The 27013-nt window shown below is 38.0% G+C and overlaps 2 protein-coding genes across 3 annotated transcripts; one reads left to right on the top strand and one right to left on the bottom strand.

Annotated features, from left to right (window-relative positions):
• The first annotated feature begins 389 nt into the window (after positions 1–389).
• Positions 390–8838, top strand: LOC113071158 (interferon regulatory factor 5). 2 transcript variants are annotated; one of them, XM_026244524.1, is made up of 10 exons: positions 390–632; positions 2054–2165; positions 2392–2514; positions 3289–3475; positions 3703–3728; positions 3867–3894; positions 3983–4429; positions 5295–5684; positions 6130–6248; positions 7766–8838. In XM_026244524.1, the coding sequence occupies exons 2-10, from the start codon at positions 2115–2117 to the stop codon at positions 7952–7954; spliced, it is 1560 nt and encodes a 519-aa protein (XP_026100309.1). In that variant the 5' UTR covers positions 390–632; positions 2054–2114; the 3' UTR covers positions 7955–8838. The 2 variants fall into 2 exon arrangements, with proteins under 2 accessions (XP_026100309.1, XP_026100310.1); XM_026244525.1 differs by lacking the exon at positions 390–632 and adding an exon at positions 1685–1716.
• LOC113071157 (transportin-3-like) lies at positions 8706–24278 on the bottom strand. Its single transcript, XM_026244523.1, has 23 exons — positions 24037–24278; positions 22259–22459; positions 19978–20051; positions 19530–19686; positions 18870–19013; positions 18602–18777; positions 17598–17736; positions 17351–17497; positions 17142–17249; positions 16899–16990; positions 16203–16342; positions 15918–16109; positions 15336–15427; positions 15176–15252; positions 14532–14592; positions 14311–14451; positions 14111–14227; positions 13891–13985; positions 12476–12632; positions 12232–12399; positions 11196–11308; positions 10532–10624; positions 8706–9517 (listed from the first exon to the last, which is right to left on the bottom strand). Exons 1-22 carry the CDS (start codon positions 24154–24156, stop codon positions 10564–10566), a joined length of 2772 nt encoding a protein of 923 aa, XP_026100308.1. The 5' UTR covers positions 24157–24278; the 3' UTR covers positions 8706–9517; positions 10532–10563.
• Positions 24279–27013: the final 2735 nt, after the last annotated feature.

Genomic DNA, 27013 nt, shown 5'->3' with positions numbered 1-27013 from the left:
AAGACTCAACTAATGAATAAATAAACGTACTACAAGTCTAAATACCTCTTATGAATACTAAATAAAACAATCTTATTAAATGCGCAGTTGCTTTCTGTATTTATTCCAAATTGTTATAGGCTATAATTCTTGAATATTTACGCTTCAGAAATTAATTTTCTTCACAAATGATACACCAAACTTCACAATCAAAACAGTACAATCTGACCAATAAAAACAGGTTTTACCCGATTTATTTTGTTTAATAAAATGCACTGACATTTTCATGCATTAATGTATTACTGGCATTAAGCTACACACTAAAACACAGACAGTGTAGATGGTACACGGTGCATGTATGAAAAATGAAAGCCACACCACTTCCGTTTATACTAGCCCCTGTCATCCGGAAGGGTGGTACCTGTTCAACTTCTGCAAATACGTCTTCTGTTGTCTCATGTCTGTAAAAAAACAACATGGATTTGCGAGAGTGTTGCTGGAGAGCCTCGATCAGTCAGTCCTCGACCATTTGATCTGCTGGAGCTAAAGAAGATACACAGACGCAGATCTAAACTCACCTGATCTGTCTGAATGTATGCGTCAGGTGAACGCTGAACCGAGCCGACTCACCGTTTGGACACTTTTCAGTGCAGGTGAGTGATTTAAGTTCTTTAAACCGTTTGTAAAAGTTACACAGCATGAAATGTTGAGGGATTTGTCGTATTAAATAAACGTTCGGAAGCTCTTGGCGCGTTATTTACCGACAGGTGGGAATTAAATGGCGTTTTTCGCTACATTGTGGCTTTTTGAGAAGGCAATGTTTATGTGTATCCTTTGTGTGAGTTTGCATGTAATTAATTTTAAAAATCACAAAACGTCTGTCAATATCTAACAATACAGCCCTCTTTTGCTGGCTTTGAATTCAATGTTTTAATAAATAAATAAATACTGTATATTGACGTTATATATATATATATATATATATATATATATATATATATATTAGTATTTTAGGACGTGTCAGTGGAGAGAAATTAAATAATACTAAGTGAAGTTTATTATTTTTTATTAAAATATCTAAAGAGAAATTGGGTGATTAAACAATGTGTGAAATGTCAAAATAAAATTTTAATTACAAACTACCGACATTATACAATAGAATTATCTCTGTTTTCTTTTGACTTTTTACGTTAATTTAATTTAAATGCTGAGTAAATCATAATAATGCATCAGTGAATAAATAAAATAGAGATAAAGATTCTTATAGGGGAACAAAAAATTAATTGTATGCTATGCTAACCCTTGTTTATTAACAATATCGTATGCATATGCTTAGAAAGTGAAGAAGTGCAGCAAGTTAAAGGAACTAAATCAGGGAACAGAACACAATCTTTATTTGGGTACCCCACCTACTTCTCCATCCTAAACCAAAATTACTCTTCCTCTAGTCAATTCATAATGAATTTAGTAGTATTTAGAACTTCCTTTATGGGAGTGCAATATCAAGACGCCATTTAAAACTCATTGAAAATATTCACATAATAAAGTCTCGGGACTCATGTCAGAATCAGAAGGATTGGGCTGGAAAGTTTCACAACCTCTTTTTCATTTCTGCAGAAGTCACAGCAGTCATGAGAACAACTTAAAATGCCTTTAAAGTGCAGACGGCGCTAAAGGTGGTGTTTGCGCATGGCTGTCTGTCATAGTGCTCAGTCATGTCGTCGATTATTTACAGAGGTAACATGACCTCCCTGCTACTGAGCTTTTTAAACTGAACACCCACATGCTTTCTATTTTCCCACGCGCACCTGCTTTGATAGCAGCGATTTAAGGACTTGGCAGAGGCCTGAAGGTTCACATCTTGTCATTCATTGTGCTGCTTTTGACCTAGAATTGTGTGGAGTGATACTTTTACAGATTTTTTTCAGCTTATCCATCTCCACACTTTTCTTTGGGGTAGACTTTGAAGATTCAGCTTATGATTAAGTTTCTCATTGATAGTTGCCAATCTCCAGACTGAATCACCTGTCAACAATGTAAATATTCGTCTTTTTTTGCCCCATTACCATGATAGCTGACCAAAAGAACAGTGTTCACCATTACCACTTCCTCCGAACCCCTCGTTTTCCAGCACCATGAGTGGTCAACCACGGAGGATCCGTCTGAAGCCATGGCTGCTGGCACAGGTGAATTGTGATTTACTATGCACACTGTAATTTTAAAGAGCATTTCTGAGGATGAGGCAAAATGATGTTCCAGTGAACTTTTATAAATGACCAAAAAGGACCATAAAAATATTTTTATGTTGTTGATTATGCCACATCATGTATCATGACACAGCATTTTTAAAATATGTGCATAGGCATATGGTAGTGAGTGCTACAGTAAAGTAAACATTTCTCACCCTGCCAGATTAACAGCGGGAAATACCCAGGACTGCACTGGCTCAATCAAGAGCGCAGACTGTTCCAGATCCCATGGAGACATGCCACCCGCCATATGCCTACCCTGGAGGAGGAGAACACTATATTTAAGGTGAATAATATGGTTTTGCCATCACCCATGCTGCTTTTGTAACCTTTTTTGTTTAAATTGAAGTAGTATTTCCCCATATAAGATATAAGATTCAACACCAACCCAAGCCTCCTATATCTATTTTTACTCCTGTACTCTTTCTGTTCTAAAGTTAGAACTGGGGGATTTTATTTTATTCTTGTGTTTGTGTGTGTGTGTGTGTTGGTGGTGGGGCTGGGCGGGTGAAGATTCAGAGTACTGAATCTCTGAGTAGTTTCACTCTTCAGCATTTAATTATTCCAATAACAGAAAATAATTGGAAAACAAATTCCTGTTTTGTAGAACACTGAGCCATTAAGTTCTAATAATGTTACTTGGATCATCTTTTTAGTAGTTTTGCAACCAACTTTGGAGAACTAAAAAGGCTGGAGTTTCAATTCCACTTGACTTCACTGTGGCAAGATTTTAGGGGAAGTCAAGAATAGTTTACAAGAGTTTGTGAATTCATAATTAGTTTTTGACTAAGTGTATTTTGACAGACTTCACATTTAGCATATGAATGCTTTAAAATGTAGTTTTTCAGTTTCAGAAAAACACATCAAAAATATTGACGACTTATCCCGCGCTACATTTTTTCCCAGTCAAATACTAGAATAGGAATGTCTTGCCCTCTAATTATACTTCAAGTCGACTGTGAACTAACAAAGGGTCATTGTCTGTTAAAAAAAAAATAAAGGGACAAGTAATGCGTCTAAATATTTAGACACAAGCATGTTTTCTCCTTTTGCTCTGCAGGCTTGGGCTCTGGAAACAGGCAAGTACCAGGAAGGAGTAGATGAGCCTGATCCAGCCAAATGGAAGGCCAACCTCCGCTGTGCCCTAAACAAAAGCAGAGAGTTCGGACTCCACTACGATGGCACTAAGGACACCCCCGTTCAGCCTTATAAGATCTATGAGGTGTGCGACCAGTCAGTCAATGGAGGTAAGGACCGGGAACGCATGCCTGCAATCCAATAACATAATATACTTGTTGAAACAACAAGATCTTGCTCTTAAGATCTAAATTGGGTTAGCTCAGATTATTCAATATTTCCCACCACGAGATCTTGTTTAATTAGAAGATATAAACACAGGAATGAAACCATAGAAGTCTCTAAGGATTGAAAGATGGACAAGCCAATAAATCCTATCTTCTTTTGTTGATTTCAGATGCTGGAGACGATGATGAAGAGGAGGTAAGTTCTAAAGAGCATAGAGCGTAGAATAATAGCTTGAATAACTGCAAGTTAAAAATAAATCAATAGTAAAATCAACAAAATTTTTGCCATTGTCTTCATATAGTAATTGAATTTGTTTTGTTTTTTGCATTGCAGCTGCAAAACTTTGTCAAACTCTCCATTGGTAAGATTTTAAAGTGGATGTTGTTTAAAATAAATGACTATTGATAATCTATACATACAGTAAGGATTTTTTGCATGGTGCTTGACAGACCCTTCCAGCTACTCCGCATATCCTACTAGAGTTGACGTTCCGTTCACCTCTTCTATTGCTGATGGCTATAATCCCACCCACCATAACTCTCCAATGAACCTCTTAGGAGAAGTTGTCCATAATAACCCCAGTGGAGGTGCTCCTATGACCTCTCACCTCTCCCAGCCCAGCACCAGACCTTCGGCTGGATCTTTGACTGAATTTCCCAGTCACAGTGCTATTAAAGTTGAGCAGACGTCTTATCCCATTCATGGCGGTGGACTTCCGAATGGTCTGGGAATGGGGACTGGATCCATACCACCTCCTGGTCTTCAAGATGTAGTCACTCATTCTGTAGGCCCTCCAGACATAGTGGACAGCCCAATGCAAGAGGTGCCAGCTCAAGCGGAGAACCAGGTTCATCCCTGCATCTCAGAGTTGCTGAGCAGTCCACACATGTTACCCTGTAAGCCTCTAATGCCTTGTTCTTCTGGATTAAAGTTGCAGTTTATGATGAAGACGTAGCTAAATTGCCTAGTCCCACCCATTCACTTTGAGTAATGCTGATGTTAAATGACTTTGCAAGAGGTGTGTATAGAGTCACTACAAACATATAATGCACACCTTACCTGTATTATGAAATAATGAAAATTTCAGTTGTAAGACTGGTAATCTGTTATTTAAAAAAAAAAGTTAATCTTTCTGTCATCATTCGTTCTTTTGCAATTCCATACACCAAAACAGGAGAACGTTAGGCTGGATGTTAATGCTGCTCCTTTCCATACAATGAAAGTATATGGTGACTCCCAAAAACCTTCGAAGTTATAAAAAAAGCCCCATAAAATTATCACAAGATTTGTCCAAAATACTTGTGCTCTGAGTTTTAAAGTCTTAAGAATCATATAATAGAATTGTGAGTGGAATTTGACATTTAAATTTGAGCTATGCTATTTGAATATGTGCTTTTGCAAATTCGACACATCATGCTCCATTACAAGAACCATTGATTTTTGACATAATTGCCATAACTGATGTCAAACCTAGCCTAACATGTCTGGATACACCAGATACAAAAAGGTGAGTGAAATTTCAGGGCTGTTGAGAACATTTTCAGTGATCAATATAAATTTACATTTGTTTTTCACACAAACTTACTGTATAACTACAGAACCACTTTTATGATGACTGAAGTAATTTTAAATCACTTTATCACCATTCACTTTCATTGCATGGAAAAAAGAAGCATTGAGATTGTACTAAACATCTCTTTTTGAAATGACCAAGAAACAATGGTGAGTATATGACAATAAAATGTTCTTTGTTTTCTCTAGTGACTGATCTGGATATCAAGTTCCAGTACAGGGGTCGGACAGCTGGTTCTTTGACTGTCAGTAACCCTCAGGGTTGTAGACTTTACTATGGTAACCTGGCGCCCACACCAGAACAAGTAGAGCTGTTTGGTCCGGTAACACTGCAGCAGGTGCTGTTTCCAGGAACCGCTGAGATCCAGAACGAGAAGCAGAGGTTCTATACTGACCATCTGCTGGATGTGATGGACCGAGGGCTTATCTTGGAGATCAGGGGACAAGATATCTACGCCATCAGGCTGTGCCAGTGTAAAGTGTTCTGGTCTGGACCAGGTGTACCAGAGCAGGGTCCGCCCAATCCAATGGAAAGAGAAATGAAGATCAGGGTCTTCAGTCTGAACAACTTCCTTCAGTGTAAGAGGAATCGGTCTCGACTTTCAATAATATCAATCTAATTTATTGTGACTGCATTAGAGCCCTGACAAACAGTTGAGCACATAAGAGACTGGATTGGGATTCATAACTGGCAAGCCCTGGAATTTCTTTCCATCTCAAGTTTCTGAGTTTGGAAGAGTGATTAAACCAACCGCCAATTAAACACCACTTGCTCTTTTTGTTGCATTAATTCTACAGAAGCTTACGGTCTTTTCGGGGAAGTGAAAAAGAGAAAATACTAAATTGCCCAACACATCCATTTTATTATGTGTATATATATAAAAAACACTTCCGAACTCACGTTCCGGAATTTTCCGAGGAGAGGTCAAATGTGCATATGATCAGCTGGGATCATTTTGTAGATTTGCTATGTAAAAGAATCAGTCTAACAAAATGGCTATTTTTTTTTTTTTTTACTTCTCAGGTCTCATTTTGTATCAGAAAGGAGAGACGCCCACTCCACCTCCCTTTGAGATCTACTTCTGCTTCGGTGAGGACTGGCCAGACAGGAAGCCCAAGGAGAAAAAGCTCATCGTTGTCCAGGTTTGGAAATGAAATCCATGTTAATTCGTTTACTTTAGAGTGCAAAGACTCAGTTTAATTGTTTATGGTATACAAGGCTGTGCTACATCACTAAATCAAGTTGTTAGCAATGACTCACAATGTTATATCCACAAAAACCAGGTGTACTGGTGTCATGTCAGATATGTCATTAGTGTATTTGAGCAATTCAGCATCCAGAACCTGAGCAGTTTATGTAGTAGCATTCTTTAAACCTAGCAAACCAAACCATAATGCGTTTTTGGCAACGATGCACAAGCAATAATTAGGTGCACAGGTGTTTGCCATTATAGCGGTTACTTTATAGTGCATTTTAGCCAATCAGCAACCAGAACTATTTTTTTTTATTTAACAATCTTGCAAATCTTGCTATATTGCTAAACTCCATTGTTAGCAACAATGCATAGTTATAACCAGGCAAATTGATGTTAAATATATTACTGTATAGTGTTTTATATCCCGTCAGTAACCAGAAACGGTTTCATAATGTAATATCTGTCAGAAACTAACAAAACCATGCTAAATTGCGTTGTTAGCACCGTTACATGGATATATAGTGTATCTGTAGTCTCTTATCTTATTGTTCTGGTAGTTATAGAACTAGATCGTCCTTTAAATTACTTTCAGCTGTGCCTCGATCATACTCTGAGCTTGGTAAAACAGCCTTTTCTTGTTATGCGCCTAGATTATGGAATGAAATGCAGAGTATTTTGATGCTAGACGTGCTCCCATCTTTAAATATTTTTAGTCTTATTTGAAAGAATCATGTTTTTGTTTTACTTAACATTTATATATTTTATTAGTTCTGAGTGCTGGACAGGACTTTTTAAAATAAAATAAAAGTATGCATTTAGCAGATGCTTTTATCCAAAGCGACTTACAGTGCATTCAGGCTATCAATTTTTACATATCATGTGTTCCTGGGGATCGAACCCCCAACATTGCGCTTGATAACGCAATGCTCTATTGTTTGTCTCGAAATATTTTTAGTGTCCTGCCATTTTGGCCAGGACTCCCTGGTAGAAGAGATTTATCTCGGTGGGGTTATTTCTGGTAAAATATAGGATAAATAACTAGGCAAACAGGTGTTTAGTGTCGATTGTTACTATATAGTGTATTTTAACCAATCAGCATCCAGAACCAGAGCTATATTTTATACATAGCAAACCATGTGATATTAGCAGCATTGTATTCACAATATATCTGCTATAACTAGGTGGGAGAACTTTTTTCAAGTCACAGCTGTTATTACATAATGTATATTAGGGCAAATCTTAAATTAGTATTCTTCACTATATTGCTAAATTGTGTTAGCAGGAACATGCAGCCTTGCATTCACAACTATTAACTAGATGAACAGATGTTGTATTTTAGCCATTTCAACATGTAACAATTTTCAAACCTAGCATAGTTTGCTTTAACAAAATAAACTTAGTTTAATAATCAGTCAGCATCTGCTTAATTTACTAAAGCCTGCCGTTTTTTTTTTCTTTATCAAGGTTGTCCCTGTTGTTGCAAGAATCCTTACCGAGATGTTTTCAGGCGAGCTTTCGTGGTCGACAGACAGCATTCGTTTGCAGATCTCCAACCCTGACCTAAAAGACCAAACGGTGGAGCAATTCAAAGAACTCCACAGACTTCTGCAGAGTCAAAACGCACACCCCACCTGGGCTCAAAACATCCATTAACTGAAAAAGGAACCTATTTTTTCCTTCCCCAAATGTCATCTTGCTAATTGCCTGCTCAGAATTGGAGGACCTTTTGAACACTGGAATATATAGGGTGCCCTCTCTGATGCCATACTGAAAACATTTCCACTGGAGACCAAACTTGACATTTCTTCCCCCCCTCCTTTTTTTTGTCTTCATGTAAACTGGTCTTTTAAACTGTTAAATTTCAATAAATACCATTGCAGTATTTTAAATGGTTGCTGGCATGAACAGGTTACCACAGTAGGATTCATCCCGTGAATGCTTGAGCATCGTTAGTAAAACTCTGATCCTGAAATAAGCTGTCACTCAGATTTAAGACTCGTATTTCATGCAAGTCCTTTGCAAACATTACGAGAGCAGGTGGATAATATCTGCTGACCTCATCCTATAGGGTCGGTGCCAGTAACACGAACCTGTTGAACTTGAAGCGATATGACTACTGAGTTAACCACATAACGTTCATTCAGCAAATCGTACATGGGAGGGGTGACCTGAGGGTATACATGTGCAATTGTGAGAAACACATGATTGTCGGACCTTCTAAAATCTCAGACAATAGAGGAGGATTCGATTTACTCTATGACTCAGAAAACGAGACCTAAAGGACAAATGTACGTTTCTTAAAATGAAACCTGGTCAAACAGGTTCTGAGAGCTGCAGAAAGAGAATACAAGTCACTTCTCAAACAAACGAGTGCATCTGCAATGATACTCAAGACAAAGATTAGTTTGTTCCTCACAATGTTGGTTTATTTGTTCACACAATCGGCCCGAAGACGATCTCTGCATCTCGAGATATGCCAATATGGTGAAAGAACAAAAAAAAAGCCCCTGCCAGTCAGTCCACTCCATAATTTACAGCATAACCTGTACGAATAAAATCCCAGCCAACTTTTAAAAAGGTCAAGGGTGACGCCAACTCTCCCTCTGCAAATGTCCCACAGGCGCAGACTGCTGCTTGCTGCGACAATCTTTAGTTTGGTAATCATTTTATGGCACTGGCAGCAAAGCCATAACTTGATCTCTAAACAACACACGTCCATGAAAATAAATCTCCATTTTTGTTTTTAAAAACGTACAAGTCTCTCTTTTTTAACGATGCATTATGATTTGCAACCAGGCACATCCTTATTTGTCGTTGGTTTTTGATGGACCCCCGAAAATCCGATCGATGCAGACGTTCATCCATATTTTGAAATGAGTGTACGTGTTTCAGTGTCCATTCGACGGCCCCCCTCCCACAAGACGACGGAGTCCCTTCCGAAATATCCCCCCTCCCCACCTTCTCTGGCTGCGGCTGGCATCTGTGTGCTCGTAGGGGTAAAAGGGAGGGATGGGGCTGCGGTCTTTTGACACCCACAAGGCAATTTGCTTTTCCTGAAACCCTGCCATTCCAAAGCTCCAATTCAATTGGTCGGCTTTCCCATTTTGCCAAATCCCACAAATCCTTCATGCGAGAGTTCCCTTTAGTTTCTCAACAGTGGTCATCATGGCTCCCTTTGCCAATTCCTCCAAATGTTAGCAAACAAAAAAATCTGACCTGCAGAGAACGAGAGAGAATGTTTTATAATGCTGAATTTATTCCGAAATTTTTCTATTCTAACATGTTTGACCATGAAATTTTATGATTTTTCCAGTCATTGGTGACTTTAAAAAAAAAGTTTTTGACAACATCTAAGTTATGTAAATTTAATCTGCTTTTGACTTGAAAAAATTACATTTTTCACAAAATTGTGACTGCAAAGGTAAAAAAAAATTTGGGGAAAAAAGATTTGACTTAAGGAATTTCTTTTTTTTTTACAGAAACTGTAATAAAATTCTATAATAAAAAAAAATTCAGTTAATATATTGCAATATATTATATCTTACAAATGTAATATAAATATAGTATAGCGTAAATTTTTTAATTAAAAAAATGCTTTTTAAACAAAAAAAATATTTTAACCTGTTAACTGTCACTCACGTTTTTGAAGATAGACATGAATGTGCATGATACAAACCTAAATTTTTATAATTCATGACTGAAAACATTTTGTAACATGATTTTGATGTACCATTTACACGTTAATGCAATGTCTGATTTTAAAATGGGTTTTGAAGGATGAATTTTGAGATTTTATGTTTTCAAGTGATATATAACTTCTGATGATTTCTAAAATGTGATAGAGAAAAAGGCAACGGGGAAGTCTTTTTTTTTAAACAAAGGTCAAAGCTCCTTTTGTAATGTAGATTTCTGAGGGTGCACTCTTGTCATAAATTCATCTATTACTTTTACTACATAATTTTTAACAAAAAATATTGGTAAAATATATATTTGGGAGTCTTAGACCTTTCCAACGATATATAGTTTGTCAAGATTAGATTAGATTTGATTGTAATATAGTATAGTCAACGTAGGTGTCCCGTATACGGGACGGGGTGACATTTAACAGGTTAAATGCATTAATCTGATAATTTGAATTAAAATAATTTCATTAATAATTCAACTTCATTCACTGAGAAATACATTCCATCCACAATAACATTTAGTGTTGCTGTGTTATGCTTGTGTTACCTGGTCTTGCAGCATCAGCACATTAAGGACAGCTATCGGTACAGCCTGGTGAACTCTCTTATTGCCCAACAAACCTGTTTACATTCCTCTGCACTGGGGTGACAGATTGATAGATAGATGGAGAAACAGAGAGAGCCAATTAACATCACTCTTCAACAAACTAATAAACAATAAGATGGCCAATTATTACTAATCACAGTTCAATTTTCAAACACTCCAAAAGCATGGGCGAGGAACACAGCGATGCTGTATCAGTCAGTCTGGCGTGGTTTGGACTTCCCATGCAAGCCTGTGACTCATTCTGCATTGTCAGAATAAGTATTTGGCATCTGTGCACGACACCACGCTGGGAGGCTCCTCGTTCCTCAGGTCAAGACTTGCTGAAGTATGAAATATTTCACCATCTTGGACGACTGGTTATGGGAACTTGTTTATGCATGCCGTGCTGAGCTAACCACATGGAGAACCAAACGTGCACCAACTCGCAATACTTCAAAAGACAAATGTTGCCTGTAATCTACACTGATGAGCACTAAATTATGTTTTATTGTAGGCAAAAGTACTTTTAATTAAGGAACAGGTCAATTTCCTCGGGAGTGTAATGAAATTATCTGATGTTCACAGCCTTCTTTGAAGGCTCAGGTGACGGCGGGCACAAACTCACCTCGTGACCTGCTTATGGAAGTCGGTGAGCTGCTTGTTTGTGACGGATAAAGCGCCTCCTGCTGTTTCTTTTGGAAGACCCTTCAGTGTGGTTTCCAGCCACCGACAAAACGTCTGCAGACACGAGAAAGCCACAACATGTGACAACTGGCATCACAGCCTCATTTATGAAAAAGAAATTATACTGGAAGAGCTCTAAGATGAAAGCCACAGACAGGATTAGTAAATAAATGTTTCAAAATCTTTAATAAAACACTGGTTATCACATTAAAATAAAATAAAACTAGATAAACATGTTCGTCAAGACAAACTTGGCATGGGAAAGCCAGACCAAAAAGTTTTAAAAAGTAAACATCCACAAAAATATGAAAAGTTTTCAGTTTGAAATAGTTTGAAGTTTACAATACTTTTAAAGATAAGAGTTTTGAAAAAGTCATTAGAAAAACAGATGTTAGATAGGAAATGTTATGCTTAAAGGGGTTCATATGAATAAAATATAATACAATTATTTTATATTATTTCTTAGTTGATAAACTTCATTCACATTTTTTTATTAGCTCATTATTTTATTATTTGATCCCCAATTGTTGGGGTGTTGTGAGAAAAACATGGATAAAATGTTAATTTGGATGGGGAAAAAGGTCATCTTAATAATAAAAAAAATATATTAAAATACCACAGTAAAATGTCTATTCTTTAAATGAAAGCAAATTTTACACAAGAGTCTGACAAATAAATCACTCTACAACAGGAATAAATCACATCAATTTTCATGCTAGGTGATTACATAATGTCTATTTGTAAGCCATTAGTTAATAATTGTGAGATTCCAATGGGCTAGTGTTTGGGTTAAAGGTGAAGAATAAGTTTAGCACAGATTTCCGTACAGTAAAAAGCTGTACGAAAAGTCTGACAAATAAAAAAAAAAAAAGGAAAAAAAGTACTAGCCAATGGCAAATCTATTGCCGAGCTTTGCAGAGGGTTGCAATGCATAAAAGTTAATCTGTATTTGAAGGACAATCAGAGTACAAACATACCGGCCGATCAAAGAGCATGATTTCCCAGAGAACCTCCGCCACATCAGGAAGAGTATAAGGCGGTAGGCAGAAACAGCAGGTGTTGATCAGCTGAGTCACTAGCTGCTGCCCATGCTGCTCCATCACCTGGCCAATCAGACGCTTTCGTGTCTCAAAGTCATCCTCATGCTGAAAGACAAGAAAAATTGTTTTATGCAATGAATGAACAGGAATCAAAGTCTTTCGATTGGCTGGTTTAGCTTACGTCATTGGTGACCCCGGTGTGAATGAGGTCTCTGATGAACTTCATGACGCTGCAGTTGGCATCTCGATGGTCCAGGGTGGTGGCAGCGATGGCACACTGGATGATGTGGACGATAATACTGCTGCTCAGCAACGTGACTGGACTACGCTGGACAAACCTGAAATAAGGAGAAAATAGCTTGTCTTAATGAGTGTTATTTTTGTGTGGAGAGTCGCTCATTTTGAGCTTGTTTTTCTAACACTAGGGCCTTTCCTGCAGCAGGAACCTTTTCATAGTCCCAGAACTCATTGTGGAACTACCCACTTTTTGGCCTCACCGGCCATGATTTAAAACGCTGTGAAAACGTAGTTTTAATTTATTTCTCAAGTATGGAGAACAGCGATAGATGGACAGACACTGAAGTGCTGGCACTTGTAGCAAACACTGCCAGTTGTCGTTGGAGATTATTTAATCCTCCTTTCTGTTCTTTCAAACGCATTTCGTTTACGTTGACAGTCCATGTCCATTATTGTGAAAACAGTGAGATTCAACAAAAACACAGTCTTCCATCCTCCTGTTGTTAACGTTGTTTTTTTATTTGTTTTCGTTGTTGAACGACCGGCACAAATTATGTCGCTGTCAACTGGCTTACGTCATGAACGTAACCAACACTTAGGCTAGGCTGCACTAGGGAGGCATAATGAAATGTGCAAAAAGTCTAGGGCCATTACAAATTTATTGGACAGAAAAACAAGTCGATCAACATTTTCGGGGTCCAGAGCAGAGCGTTTTTTTATTCACTATATGTCCAGTTGTTGAGAAGACGCACTCCGACCGCACTGATGTCCCAGGGACACTCAGGTACAGCTGCGCAAGGTGGGGGTATCGCTGTAAGCTTGCAATGGTCCTTTTCATAACTCAGAATCTCTTGTAACTAGATGCACGAATGAGGCAAATTCACGTCTACCACACCGCGAGACCTCCAGACGCACGTAAACGCGTCTTTACATTGACTTAACATTTAAATAATTCGCGGCAGACGCTCTATTCGACGTCACTGGGTCTTATAAGCGCGTAAAATTGCTGGTATTTTCTGTCTAGCTTTCGCAAGGCATACTGCACTTTCGGATTTCTTTATTTTCTTTTTCTGCTTTATTTGTGAGCTTTGTTTCATCTATATTTTTTAATTGTTTAATTATTTTAAAATGAATAGTGTACATATTTGGTTAAAATCGATTCCCTATTTTCATTTTTGAAACTTTTTTTGGTTGGTCCGATCGATTTTCGAACTAAAAGTGACAGCCCTAGTACATGCTGTCAGTGCGAAGGCAACACTTTGGAATGGTACTGGAAAATAGTTAGCACTAAATTGTCGCAGTACTTTAGTACTTAGTTGTGCAAAAGGCCCTACTATTGCAGAAGCACAGAACTGGTACCTTGTGACAAGTCTAAAAAGATCGTCCACTGTGTCGGGGTGATTGCGCAGTCCATTAGGCTGCTCTAACAGCTGGAAGGTCGGCATACAGAGAGCCTGCAAGAGGGAAAGATACAACTGCTGATCAAGAACTCTTAGTTCCTCATTAATATTAATCATTCACTGCAGTACAGGGTTCATATGAAACCATTTTTTATGAGGTTAACTGTGTGTTAGGTTACCTGTAGCATATCCAACAGGCCTTGTCTGCATCCTTCCTCCATGCCATACTCGTCCACTAGAATGCTGCCCAGGTACAGGAAACAGGAGTGAGGGTACACCTGGTACACACTCACCATCTGAAACACATATACAGCTTTTTGAGATCCACACTGGCTTTTCCATTCCAGTGGACGTGTATCCTTAAGGCACAAAGACAAACCTGAGTAACAAGTGGCTGTAATAGGGACGCAGAGCCTTTGCCTACGCAACGCACTGCAAATCTCAAGCAGCGGCAGCAGCGCTCCACTATCCTGTTATCATTCTGGTGGGCATTTAGCGTCTCCGACAACACTGGCCAGATCTACAACAAAGAACAGAGATGATCAGAAGGAAACGTTTGCAGAAAAAGTACTGTGTCATTCAACACACAGGTAAACATACCTCTTGAATGACTTTCTGGCAGGGGTGTGTCTGTCCATTCTCTACGATGGGGTTTGTGTGTCTAATAGAAAAAAAGTAACCATTTAAAAAAAAAAAAAAACATCTTTAAATGTGACATTTTTCGGAGTGAAAATTATTGTTTAATGGGATATAATGGGGGTAAAACTCCATTTTATCCGCCAGGATTTAACTGGATTGTGAAATATTTACACCTGCAATCTTTTTTCAATAGCATGCTATGCAATAGATAAATAATGAACTTTGTGAGCAATAAATTATTAACTTTAAGACAACATGGTGTAGAATTCAGATTAAATGTCATTTCATACATGTTGTAATTTATTCTTAGTAATTATTTTCACTAAAATTAAAAAAAAAAATCAAAACCATAAAACAATAGTTTGCAAGGAGGACAAATTCTACAGCCATTAAAAAAAGGGTGTGTTTTTTTTTTTTTTACGTGATAATAATAAATAAATAAAAAATAAATAAAAAAAGAAATGACCAAGCAAAACTAAGAAAACAAGAGTATTTTTTAAGAGTATAAGTTTTTCTCAAGGGACTAGAAATATTCACGGTCCAATAAAGTGTGAAGTCCAATATTGTGCTTAAAGGGCAACAGTGGTGATGATGAGAGTCTTAACCTGAAGATAACAGCCAGTCTGTCCAGCCACACAGTGGGGTCTGATGACTTCCCACTACTGGAGTCCTGAGCCAGCAGCTGGACACAAAGACAACACATTAATTTACTGCATTAACCAAAGACAGTGAGAAATAGAGACCACACAGTCACAGGCATCTAACCTTCCTCAGTGCCATGACCTGAACTGCACACAGGTCATTCAGACACTCCGCGATCTTCTCCAGGGGCAGGCGGGCCAACACCAGCGCTGTGCCTGAGATAAACCAATCACACCACTTAAACAAAACAGCCATACAACAAGGCCATGACTACAGGAGAAGTGTGTAAAGAACTAAATCAAAGATTAATAAAAAATAATAATAAGCCACATTTAAAGGCCTAGCTCACCCAAAAATGAAAATTCTGTCATATATTACTCATGTCTTTCTAAACTGTGTTCATCTTTGGAATTGTTCAATATTTTTGTATTCTGCACACAAAAAATATTCTCGTAGCTTCATAAAATTACAACTGTACACCTGATCTCGCATGTACTAATTTATCGATACCCTTGCTACGTGTCTGGACCCTTGCTGTCTATGGGAGGGTTTAGAGAGCTCTCGGATTTAAACAAAAATATCTTAAATTGTGTTCTGAAGATGAACGAACGTCTTACGGGTTTGGAACGACATGAGGTTGAGAAATTAATGACAATTTTTATATTTGGGTGAACCAAATCCCTTTAACATAGATCCCCTCCACACCTTTTAGCAGGCCAACTGCAGCTTCTGTGGACAGGGCGAATGAGTCGAGCGCGCGGGCAATGTTCAGCAGGCCCTGGAAGTGCTGTGCCATGTGATCTCGACACACCGAGCAGATGTTGTGAATGGCTTTAGCTGCCACAGAGGCCAACGGCTTCTCCCGCAAACCCTTCATCAGGAAGATCAGAACAGGATCTGCCAACCCGATACAGAAGTCATGAATACACAAAGAGAAACTAAACATCCAGCGTGTGAAGATAACCTAGTAAATCAGATTGTGACAGTCACCTAACATGCAAGGGTTCCGGTCAATCACTTCGCTCATCTCGCCAACTAGCTCGATGCTGGTGTAGCGAACGGCAATGTGGACCGTTTCGGGAAGCAACACTACCTGCTCCAGCACCTCCGTCAGAGTGGGATTATTCTCACTAGGAACCAGCAGAGGGAGACGTTTTAGAGTTACAATCAAACTTTCAACGCAACAACGATTTCACGATTAATTGTGATCTTCGTTTGATTGATCCTGCAAAATAATGGCTTTCTAGTGATGAAAAAATTATACTAAGTGAATCAAACCCAAAGTAACCAAGTGTAGCCTGATTCATGAGCAAATGATTCCTACGGAAAAGTTCTTTGTAGTTAATCAAAAACATGTAAACAAATAAGAATCAAATTGAGAGCTTGTGAATCACAATCTAAATGAATCAGAAAATCTGCATCAATAACCATGGCTATACAAAATATCAGATGTTTAATTTTTAAAGTCATATCAGCATCAAAATCTATATTTACTGCAAAACCAAAAAAATTTTAACAAAATAACTGTATAATGAAATACTACAAAAAGGTTGGGGAGTGACCTTTTAAACCTCAAAACACAGGACTATAATGAAATCGCATGAAAGCCGCAGGTGTGAATTTGACTGGTGAAAGCAAGAGCCTTGAACATGAAGCTGTTAAATCATGACTGAATGTGATACTTACGGATCGATACTCTTAGCTATGGCAGCCATGATAAACAGAACAGCCTCAGTTACTTCCCATGGGGGGTTTCCCTCCTTCAGAGTCGAATACAGCTGATGAGAGAACACAAGGCATTTATAAAAAGAACGGTACGGTTGAAAATTCCCTTTGGTTTCTCAGTAAATCATCCAAAATCTTAAAATCATTTTAAGGTCTTTTCCTCAAATCACTTTCAGTTCATGTTTCTATTAGAATAAATTCTACCTGCGAGAAACACTCCATGGATCCGACTAGGAAAATAACATCTTTCACAAGATCAGACACTCTCATCCTGAACTCCCCGAAATCATCTGTGTCCTCTGGCACTCCTTCCTGTACAGGAAGCGCAAAATAAGAGATGATGTAGAAAAACGGATGGAAATCATGTAGCTACTAGAAAGAAGTGGCTTGTATTTGAAGGGAAGGATACTCACATGATCTGGGTCGAGCTGGCAGTGGCGGGCGAGACTGTGCAATAGTCTCTGTATGTACGGCTTGAATATTCTGTGAATCGCTGGATCGTTCATTTTATAAAGATTTTCTCCCAGACGGTACCAGAAGTTGAACGAGATCTCAACCACCTGGAGGAGGACAAAAGATTCCCAACAGACAGTCAAAAAGGACGCTTAAAAATCCCATACTCACCTTCACTTGTTACGCGTGAATGCGTTTCACACAAACCTCATACTGGGGATGGCCAGCACAAATAAGCAGTAACTCTAGGGTGCGTAGATCTCCCATGCCCTGGCCAGGAGTCCTTACAGTCATCTCCAAAAATGTCTCGGACAATTCCGTAAAGATCCGGCAATAATTTAGCACCCTGCGGTGAAAAAGGAAATCAAGAAAAGGAAGGAAAAAAAACAGATGCAGTTTACAACAGGTTTCAACACAAATCACTTGCCCAGTCCCCAAACCTTATTAATATTGATTTAACCTAAATAATAATTTCACACAATAGTTATGCAATGTATTTTCAGCATTTGGAGTATTACACAATTTGACATCAAACTATATGTAAATTGAGTCTCCTGTATAAAATATTATGCGAATAGCAACTTAACGTCAAGCTCTATTGGAATCCACTGTAAACAGACTCCAGTTTAGTATATTTGCGCAATTTGAGCATTTACCATAGCAAAGTTTTAACGTCAAACTTGACAGAAATCAATTAGGTCAAGTCTCCTCTTTATCATATTACTTTGTTTGAGCTGCTATCATAGTAACATGCGAACAACAAACTCTACCGAAACCAAATTTGAGACCGGTTACAGTTAAGTGGATTTGCGCAATTTGAGATTTTAGCATAGCAACGCGCTAAAATATAACTATGGAAATCATTTGTGAAGAGGCTTCCATTTATAGTAGTGCACATATTGGATTTCTTAACATGGCAAAATCTCAACGTCAAACTCGATTGAAATGAATTGTCTTGCATTTAGAGTATTGCGCAAGTTGAGATTTTAGTTTAGCAACATGTTAACATCAAACTATACTGAATTTGAGGGTCAAGTCTCTGGTTTGTTTATTGTGTCAAAAGCTTTTTGTTTTAGCTACACATGTACTTATATGGTCCTTTGTGACATACAATGCTGTCTTATGGCATCTCACTGGATATCAGAACAGAGATATTTTGTTTAAGGCTTGTATGAACTGCATTCATTGTTCATAAACAATGCCATACATACTTATCGAGGTCCTCTCGGGCTACAGCCATGTGGTAAGCCGTTTCTAGAGAGAGGACTCCCTGGAAGAGCTGCATGGCCAAAGGCATGTGTATGGCCACATTCTCGATCGCATACAGTGCTGAGCACACGCAGTCCGATGCCGCCTCATGCAAGTTTGTGGACGTCTCATCCCTCTGCTGCAATGAACGAGTCAGGGGAGATATTTACAAAATAAAAGTAATAGAAAGTGGGAGCTTCGTGATTGTCTGATTGCATTTGCTGATCTCACCAGCACTTGAAAGAGAATCATCAGCAATTGATTGCTGGCCATGAAGTTGTTGTCCAGCACTCCTAAATTAAACCAGCTGCCCAAACACCGGAACACCTTGATAAACATCTTCTCATTATGTCCGGACTTCTCCGCACACGTCACCTGGTCAAGGAAATACACCAACAGCAAAGTTTAGTATCATAAACCATCCATTTACATGTTCACGAAGACTCTAAACCACTAAAATGATTTGCATGTGTGGAATGAGAACACAGAACAAAGGATGAGGGAGTTAGCAAAGTTAAAGCGGAAAGTTAAATAGAGGAAGAGATGCGTTTTTATGCCTTGCAAAACTTCCTTTTGTTAATTCTCCCAATTTAAATATTTTAACATATAAAATTATTTTGAATATTGAATATGCATGTTAAATAAAAAAAAAAAAAAAAAAAAATTCAGACACTTATAAATGACACTTACAGCCAAAATAAATGTATAAAAATAATAATTAACAATACTCCTTGAGCCCTGCATGGGGAAGTCACACATCTTGCATGCTTTAAGTGGCTTAAGGATGTGATAACCGTTAAACTTTAGACAGACTGGCTAGGCATCTTTTTAAGGTTGCAAAGTGCCAAACAAATGACAGAAATGGTTTTGCAGATATCAATGCATCCGGACCAGAAGCGTGACCACTGTGGTAGAGTAGTAGGCCAGATCCTCAATGATCTCTGTCCGTCGATTGGCTCCAATCCTCAGAGAGCGGCTATGCACCTCTTCTGGCAGAACGGTGAGTATCTCAATCAGGAAAGGCATGGAGGACACATCGTTACTGTATCTGGAAGAGCCAAAACAGAGAGCTGGGTAAATACTGAAATTTCAAGATGACATCAACTACTTTAAATGTAATTCTTTTAGAATTATTGCACATTTCAGGTGATAAAAATGTGTGCTATTTAAGTAATTTTGCAGCCAAGCAAACCTAATCCTGACAGTTTAACAGTATGGAATAATATCCATTTTATAGTGACCTGTTCCTTTAATGGATCAGTAATGGATCAACCAGGGCCACAGGTAAGAAACATATCAATAAAATGCAAATGAAGGAAAGTCCCAAGTAGATTCTTACTTTTCTATGAGGGTGTGAACACAGCCTTTCCACGAGGCCATCTGAAGAGCCAGATCTGCGATTGCCAATGCAAGCTGGGAGAGAGAAAGACATTAAAACACCAACTACACTTTCTGAACAGTTCTCAATATTTAGCACTGCCATTTGGTTGAGATGGACTGTCCCCGTTAACACATCATGAACGCCAGATGTTTGCGGTCACTCATGGACATTTAGGGGTGGGCGATAAGGCAAACATTTCAGATCACCATTTACAGTTTTATCATGATTCTCTGTCATATTGGTTTTACTTTTTTGTCCGAGGAGTACAGACAAACTAATTTCCATATTTTAAAGATAAAGCCTCAAGGTAACAAAATATATAAAAAAAAAAACAATGGCGGCTATTTAGGCCAAAGTGGGTGAAGATAAAAATCTGTGTCATAATTGTTTTAGTTGGCAAAAAATAAAAACAGAGATACACATTGCAAATAATATAATATACGCATACTATACAAAATCTAAATTTTGTAGTTTGGTTGTTTGAGGTAGGACTGCACGATATAGGGAAAAAATTACATTGCGATATTTTATTTTTCTACGATATATATTGCAATATGAAATCTAATCACATTTCTTCTTACAAACAAAAATGGGGTGAGCACACTCACATTCTCATTTTAAATGATTTAAAAATCTACACCATCGTGTCAATTGATTAATATGCGCGAGGGAGAGAGAGCAAGACAGCGCTCGTGTTGTTTGAAGACGGTGGGTGTGCGACCGGGGCTCGCACGCTCTCTCTCTCTCTCTCTCTCACGCGCTCTCTCTCTCTGTTTCTCATGCTCTCTTTCTCTTTCTCACGGTCTCTCCCTTGCTCACTCTCACTCTCTCTCTCTCTCTCTCTGCCCTGTCAAAACTTTCACTCTATGATGGTTAAGCTGTGCAATTAATCCGCGAATCACATTCGTCAAGGGCCGGGGAGCAGCTGGCCCGTACAGTTAATGAATAACGGATCAACTACGACAGCCTACATCGCACATCCTGCGATGTGACTATCGTGGATTCGTACACCTCGATACCGATGCTTAAACGACACATCCTGCAGCCCTAGTTTGAAGGTCTTTAATTTGAACTCTCTGGTAGAAATAGGTTTTCTGTTTAGATGCATAATGGATTATGTTAACATTTAATTCATACACAATGAAAATAAAAAATAACTTTATCTTAAGGGACAGTTAGGTGTATTTAGCAGGAGCATTCAAGAAACTGAAGGGAAAAATTATAAAATATAAAACACTATATAGAATGATTCCTCTTAAAGCAACTGTATTAGTTTTTCAGTCAAGAGCAGTGAGTGATTTTTCTCTTTGTGTTTTGTTGTTTTGTTAATATTAAAGGAATAAATTATGTCAGCTGTCTGTCAATTCTGTCATAGTGTTTTATTTTTATACCACCATTTACTCATTCAAAAGTGGTTTTAAACCTGAATGAGTTTCTTTCTTCTGCTGAAAATAAAAGGAACATGGAAAACCAAACAGTTGCTGGTCCACAGTGACTTTCACAGTATTTTATGCTACTATCAAACTCAGTGTGGACCAGCAACTGTTTGGTTACCCACATTCTTCAAAATATCTTATTTTGTGTTCAGCACAAGAAAGAAATGAATACAGGTTTGGTACAACAGGTGAATGACTCAATTATGACAAATTTAATTTTAGGGGTGAACTACCCCTTTTATGACAGTGGACTGAATGTTTAGTACTGTCCCTTTAAGAGCTGCACATATTCATTTTTCTCAACTGTTTACTTTCATTTTAGACAACCAACCGAGTCTACATGTAAACCATGTGTGTTTTGACAATATCAGAACAAAAGATAACTTACTTCAGCAATCAGGCGCTTTTTGACTGGCTTCTTAGTGCATATGCTTTGGGTGTAAGCGCTCAGAAAAAGCGCACGTCAGAACAGCACGTGAATTAAATATTTAACCAGTAAGGCTTTAAAGCACATGCAAATAATGTACTTTTCTGATTGCGAATAAGTGCAGTGTCCTGTGAGAGTAACTCTACCGCAGAGTTAACACTGATGTGAATGTATGTGGTGTTGTACAGTATCTTGATACGGCGGCGCCAGAACTACGATATTTCTCTAAAAGCAGATAGTGGAGACATTTTAATCATCCTCAATCAAAAATTGTCATATAGCACACCCCTATGTACATTTTGAGTCTGGACATACAAATCACATCCAAATCAGGTTTAGCAGATACAATGGCGGTTCAAACAGACAGTGATGTTACCTGTGTGACGATGATTGGAGACAGGTCTTTGAGGTTCTGGATGTGAGACAGGAGCGAATCTCTCAGTGAGGTGTGGGTCTCTGGGGGAAGCTCGTAGAACGACGTCTGGATCTTCATCTTCATTGTCTGGGCTGCGAAGTAACACGATTCCACGTCCTGCTTCAGCTGCAGAAGCTGATCCGAGATCTCCCATGCATACATCTGCACAGGAGTAAAAAAAAAAATATATATGATTTTGAGATTAACCTCATAATTATCAACAATCTGATATTTTTGTCTCCTATCTCTCTCTCGTTAACTGCTCCCTTCAGGCGTCACCACAGAACAATCATCAATATGTTTTATGACTGAAGTGTGCTTAAATGTCTATTGAACATTAAAAAAAAGAAAATTAGCTAATTTCACATGCATATTTAGCATTGTATCAGTCACCCCACTCTCTAGTTATGAAAACTGAACATCAAGTCGGACCAGTTGTATTTTGCATAGACAAGGAAAAGCAAAAAATAACTAAACAATTCAACATCAGATGCATCACACCAACATTGCTAATGCAAATAAACAGAAGGACTAGGAACTGGGAACTCATTATGTGTAACATATAATACACAACCTGAAAATACAGACAATTCTTATTTCATTTATTATATTTAGCAGTCTGATGTAACATAACAGTGTCAGATTTCAGAGTCGAGATTTCAAGAGAACAGAAATAACTGATCTGAAATTATTTTTTGGAAGTCTGTATAAATGCAATCTAACTAATTGGTCCCTTAGTACATTTCAATAAAATATTTAACAAAAAAGATGAGATTTGACAAGGTGGTGATAAGCTTATTTATTTACTTTAAGATGTATAAGGGACAGACTGTCTCGTGAGGAGCAGGATAGTTAAGTGTCAAACGTGAAGCCACGCAATTCATACCATTATCGTCACAATACTGCGCTAACGTTACTTAGTTCTGCAAAAACCAACATATGAGTTGCAAAATTTCTCCCACTAGTTTGCAATCTTAACACCTTCCTTATCACTGGTTTTGCAGTTTGCTGATGCGGAACTAAGTGAAGAATCAGTAACTCAAAGGGCAAAACAACAAACGTATGGTGTTACCAGAGGCAACATAAATGCATCTGCCTTGAAATAACAATTGCAACATAGATGTTATTTTTATTAATATCTGAAATATGTCTAATGATAATAAAAGCTGTCTAGATACCTAAATCAGCAAAGTTTAAATTCAACCTACTCTGCTGATAAACCCATTTTAAACTAACTTAGATGATTTTTAAAACACAGTAGCTGATTTCTAGCTGCTCTAGGATGGTTAACCAGAAAAAAAGAGCTACTAGTTGGTCATTCTGATGTTTATTGTGGACAAGCTGGTTTTTGGAACAGCTAATGCCCAACAGGGAACTAGCTAACGTTACCTTGTTCAAAACGGTCCACATCTGTGTTTCTAACATATTAGTCTAGATGATAAACCAGATTTAGATTCTTGTGTTCACAAGAACAATTTCTGCTAAACCTGATGCTTAAACCCACCCAAAACTCGATTTAAACCCATCAAACCACATGCAGGCTGAATGGATTTAGCAATGGATACAAATCAACCCCCACAACGCATGTGATCAGCTCCACTTCTCAACACAACTAGTGTTTATGGTTTACAAAGATTCACTGCGGCCTCAGTAGATACTATTTTGAACTCAATGCATGTTGTGGAGGTTCATTAGTGAGTAAGGGTGCTGTGGCGCAGTAGGCCCGCTGATGAACGCACCGATCTCTGCAGCTCTCCCAGCCAGACCGAGGCGCGCTCCTTGCCGGCGGGGTCCGGGTCGTGGTACAGCGCCTGCACGGCCTGGAAAACCAGCGGCAGGGTGGGTTTCCCGCCTTCCATGGCGTTTCTAGAGGGTGTAGATATGTGGTAAATAACACGGCTTGCGCTTCTCGGGAGGTTGTAGACGCGCAGATTGACTGTTTATTCGGCCCTCGCGTTCTCCGATCTGGCCGCCATCTCAAGCAGACACAGGGCGCTCCTGTCAAACAAGTCCGTGCGGAAAGCGCGGCACAGGAACTATAATGAGTCCGGACTACAGCGATTTTTTTTAATAATAATAATAATAACGCGCTCTTCGTGTTAATTCTTAGAACGATATCCACTTCTGAACAGGAAATTCTTGGGGTTGGAATGTGTTTTAACGGTTGTCGTCTGAGTATATGACCTGGTATACTTATTACGAGGATAATTTCATTGGAGACACACCCACTGCTCACGCTATTTAAGGGTCATTCCCGTGAAAGGTGACGGAGCGATTCGTGTTCCATTTGGGAATTGTGATGAATCGATTCCGGTTCCAGTTCCATTCCAATACTTCTTTGCGATTCACAATCTTTAACGCGTCCTTCATTGATTATTTTAATACTTTCAAAGAGTAAAAGGTACTTATTAAATTTAGTGCAATCAGCAAAAACAGGAGATAAATAATAATAATAAATCTGAAATTAATTGAATTAACTTAAATAATGATTTCAATAGATATATACTTCTGATAATTAGTCTAATTAGTTAAGTATATATAGCCTAAAATATTAAACCAAAACAGTGAGATTTATTTTTTGAATAAAATAAACACTTTTACAATAAAATGCACACACTACAATTTATTAACAGTCAGTCACGTCTCTGATTTATGTCTAATAAGTCTTTAGCCACACTAACATAACACAGCAGAAGTCCTGGTTCTTTCCGAGTCAGATTTGATCAAATATATTTAATTTGTTAGAATCCAACGGAGTCATTAACCGCCCCGGTTTTGATTCCCTAAAAAGAACTGGTTCAGAAGAGTCATTTGTGCGGGAATCGGACTACACTTATCGTCCTGAACATAGACATCATATAAGTAGACGCCCTATTGGCCGCTGGGCGACGAGATTTGCGGCCGCCATCTTGAACCGGTCGTACTCCTAGTTTCGTTGCGTAGCAGCAGTTAAGATACCAGAGCACTGTGCAGCATTTTCCTGTTCTAATCGGCGGACCTTCCCAAGTACGGCTCGGGATTACTTTTCACAAGTAAGATTTAACATTACTATTATTACTACTATTGTTATTTGTGTTTGCGCACGTGATTTCAGGAAGTAATGTATATTAACCCTCTGATGGTCTTCGTTTCCTGTCCACACTCGTGTTTTTTGACAATAACATTTAATTTTGTAACAAGATAATAGTTTTTTTTTTTTACAAATGTAATTTTACTCTGTTTGTTAATGTTTTTACTCAACATTTGTGCAGTTTTTGGAGGATTTATGATATCTTCTAAATTTCTATAAATAAATATTTATTTAAATAGGCTTTTTACAAAAAAAAACAGCATTTTATGTCAAATTAACTTTATAAAGACCCAGATTTCTAACTTTCATTCATGTGGATAACATGGATAATTTTAAATGATTTAATGTAACATTTATACCCATTTTTGGAAAATGCAGTTTAAAAAAAAAAAAAAATCACTTTAACCACTAGATGGCTATAGAGCTCCACTATATGCTATTTGCTATTTGACTACCTGAAAGATATCTTTTCACAAGTTGGATTCAGTTGGATTCATATCTAAATATTATAAAATCACAATTATAACAAAAATAAAATATTTCTTGTCAAATTTTAGTATTTTTTTACTGAAAAAATCCCAGTTTTTCAATGATGTTACATTACAATGCATTGCAGGCAGTAAGCATGGTAAACCGCATGACTTCTGTAGACTGGGTTGGGGCAGGTCTGTGTGTGTGTGTGTGTGTGTGTGCGTGCTAAATTGTTTTGTCTCATCCTGTCATCTCACTCTCTCTCCCTCTTTGGTGGTTCTGCATTTTGCATGATTTTTTTGAAATAATTATAAGAGAGCAGTTGTTTTTAAGTTATGAGTGAGTGAGTGAGTGTGTGTGTGTGTGTACACATTGTCGGTGTCAGTGTCACCACTTTATATTTGTGTTGGTTCTGCATTTTGGATGATTTTATTTGACAAATGATAAGAGAACAGTTTTTATAGTCTCAAAAAATGTATTCCTCTATATACAGATATCATTCCAATTTAATTTTTTTTTTTTTTTTTTTTGTAGATCCAGAAAGTGTTGAGAGCCGTAGAAGGTTTCATACCATTTGGACAAAGGGAACATTTTTTTTAATTTGAGCAAATGTCATTTTGGGTCAAAAAGACCCCGAAGACCATCTGATGGTTAAGGTTGCTTTGTTCATATTTTCTATGTTCTGTAAAGTATATTTGAGTACTGTGTAAAGCGCTATATAAATATGTATTATTTTTATTATTATTATAAGGTGCTGAGAGCTGCAGAGAGGGTGATCCACCAAGCTTCAGCAATACGAGCTCCTAAGGTGTCAACAGTCACACACATTGTGCGGGAGGAGATTGGGACAGAGGATGTTTTCCTCCCTGGGGAGCACATTGAGGAGACCCAGTTTGGCATTGACAACCTTCAGTCTGATATGTTGTCACTGGTTGTGTCTGTGTTTCTAAAGATTAGGCTCCACCATGTTGCCAAACTCTCCTCTCTTGAACTACAGAAAGGGAGCAAGAGAAAGAAGCTCCGCAAGACAGTCCTCTTTCAGGGGTTTTAGTGTGTGTGTGAGAGAGAGAGAGAACCAGAGAGAGTGTATATGTGACAAATTATAATATTGTTTCTTCAACTTATTAAAATATCTTATTTTACTGCAACTATCTGTTTCTGCTTCTTTATCATAT

This window comes from Carassius auratus, unplaced genomic scaffold (assembly GCF_003368295.1).
Source record: "Carassius auratus strain Wakin unplaced genomic scaffold, ASM336829v1 scaf_tig00006185, whole genome shotgun sequence".
Classification (NCBI taxonomy): Eukaryota; Metazoa; Chordata; class Actinopteri; order Cypriniformes; family Cyprinidae; genus Carassius; species Carassius auratus.
Note: the sequence above shows the minus strand (reverse complement) of the source record. Positions and strands in the feature narration are given on the sequence as shown.

What these genes read in the sequence shown, in the direction of transcription:
- LOC113071158 (XM_026244524.1), top strand. Translation starts at nt 2,115, where the DNA reads ATGAGTGGTCAACCACGGAGGATCCGTCTGAAGCCATGGCTGCTGGCA. An exon ending in CTTTGTCAAACTCTCCATTG is followed by an intron (nt 3,895 to 3,982) that starts GTAAGATTTTAA and finishes GGTGCTTGACAG; the next exon opens with ACCCTTCCAGCTACTCCGCA. An exon ending in TCTGAACAACTTCCTTCAGT is followed by an intron (nt 5,685 to 6,129) that starts GTAAGAGGAATC and finishes TTTACTTCTCAG; the next exon opens with GTCTCATTTTGTATCAGAAA.
- LOC113071157 (XM_026244523.1), bottom strand. Translation starts at nt 24,156, where the DNA reads ATGGAAGGCGGGAAACCCACCCTGCCGCTGGTTTTCCAGGCCGTGCAG. An exon ending in AGACTGGCTGTTATCTTCAG is followed by an intron (nt 14,593 to 15,175) that starts GTTAAGACTCTC and finishes TTTTTCTATTAG; the next exon opens with ACACACAAACCCCATCGTAG. An exon ending in TACAGCCACTTGTTACTCAG is followed by an intron (nt 14,228 to 14,310) that starts GTTTGTCTTTGT and finishes TATGTGTTTCAG; the next exon opens with ATGGTGAGTGTGTACCAGGT.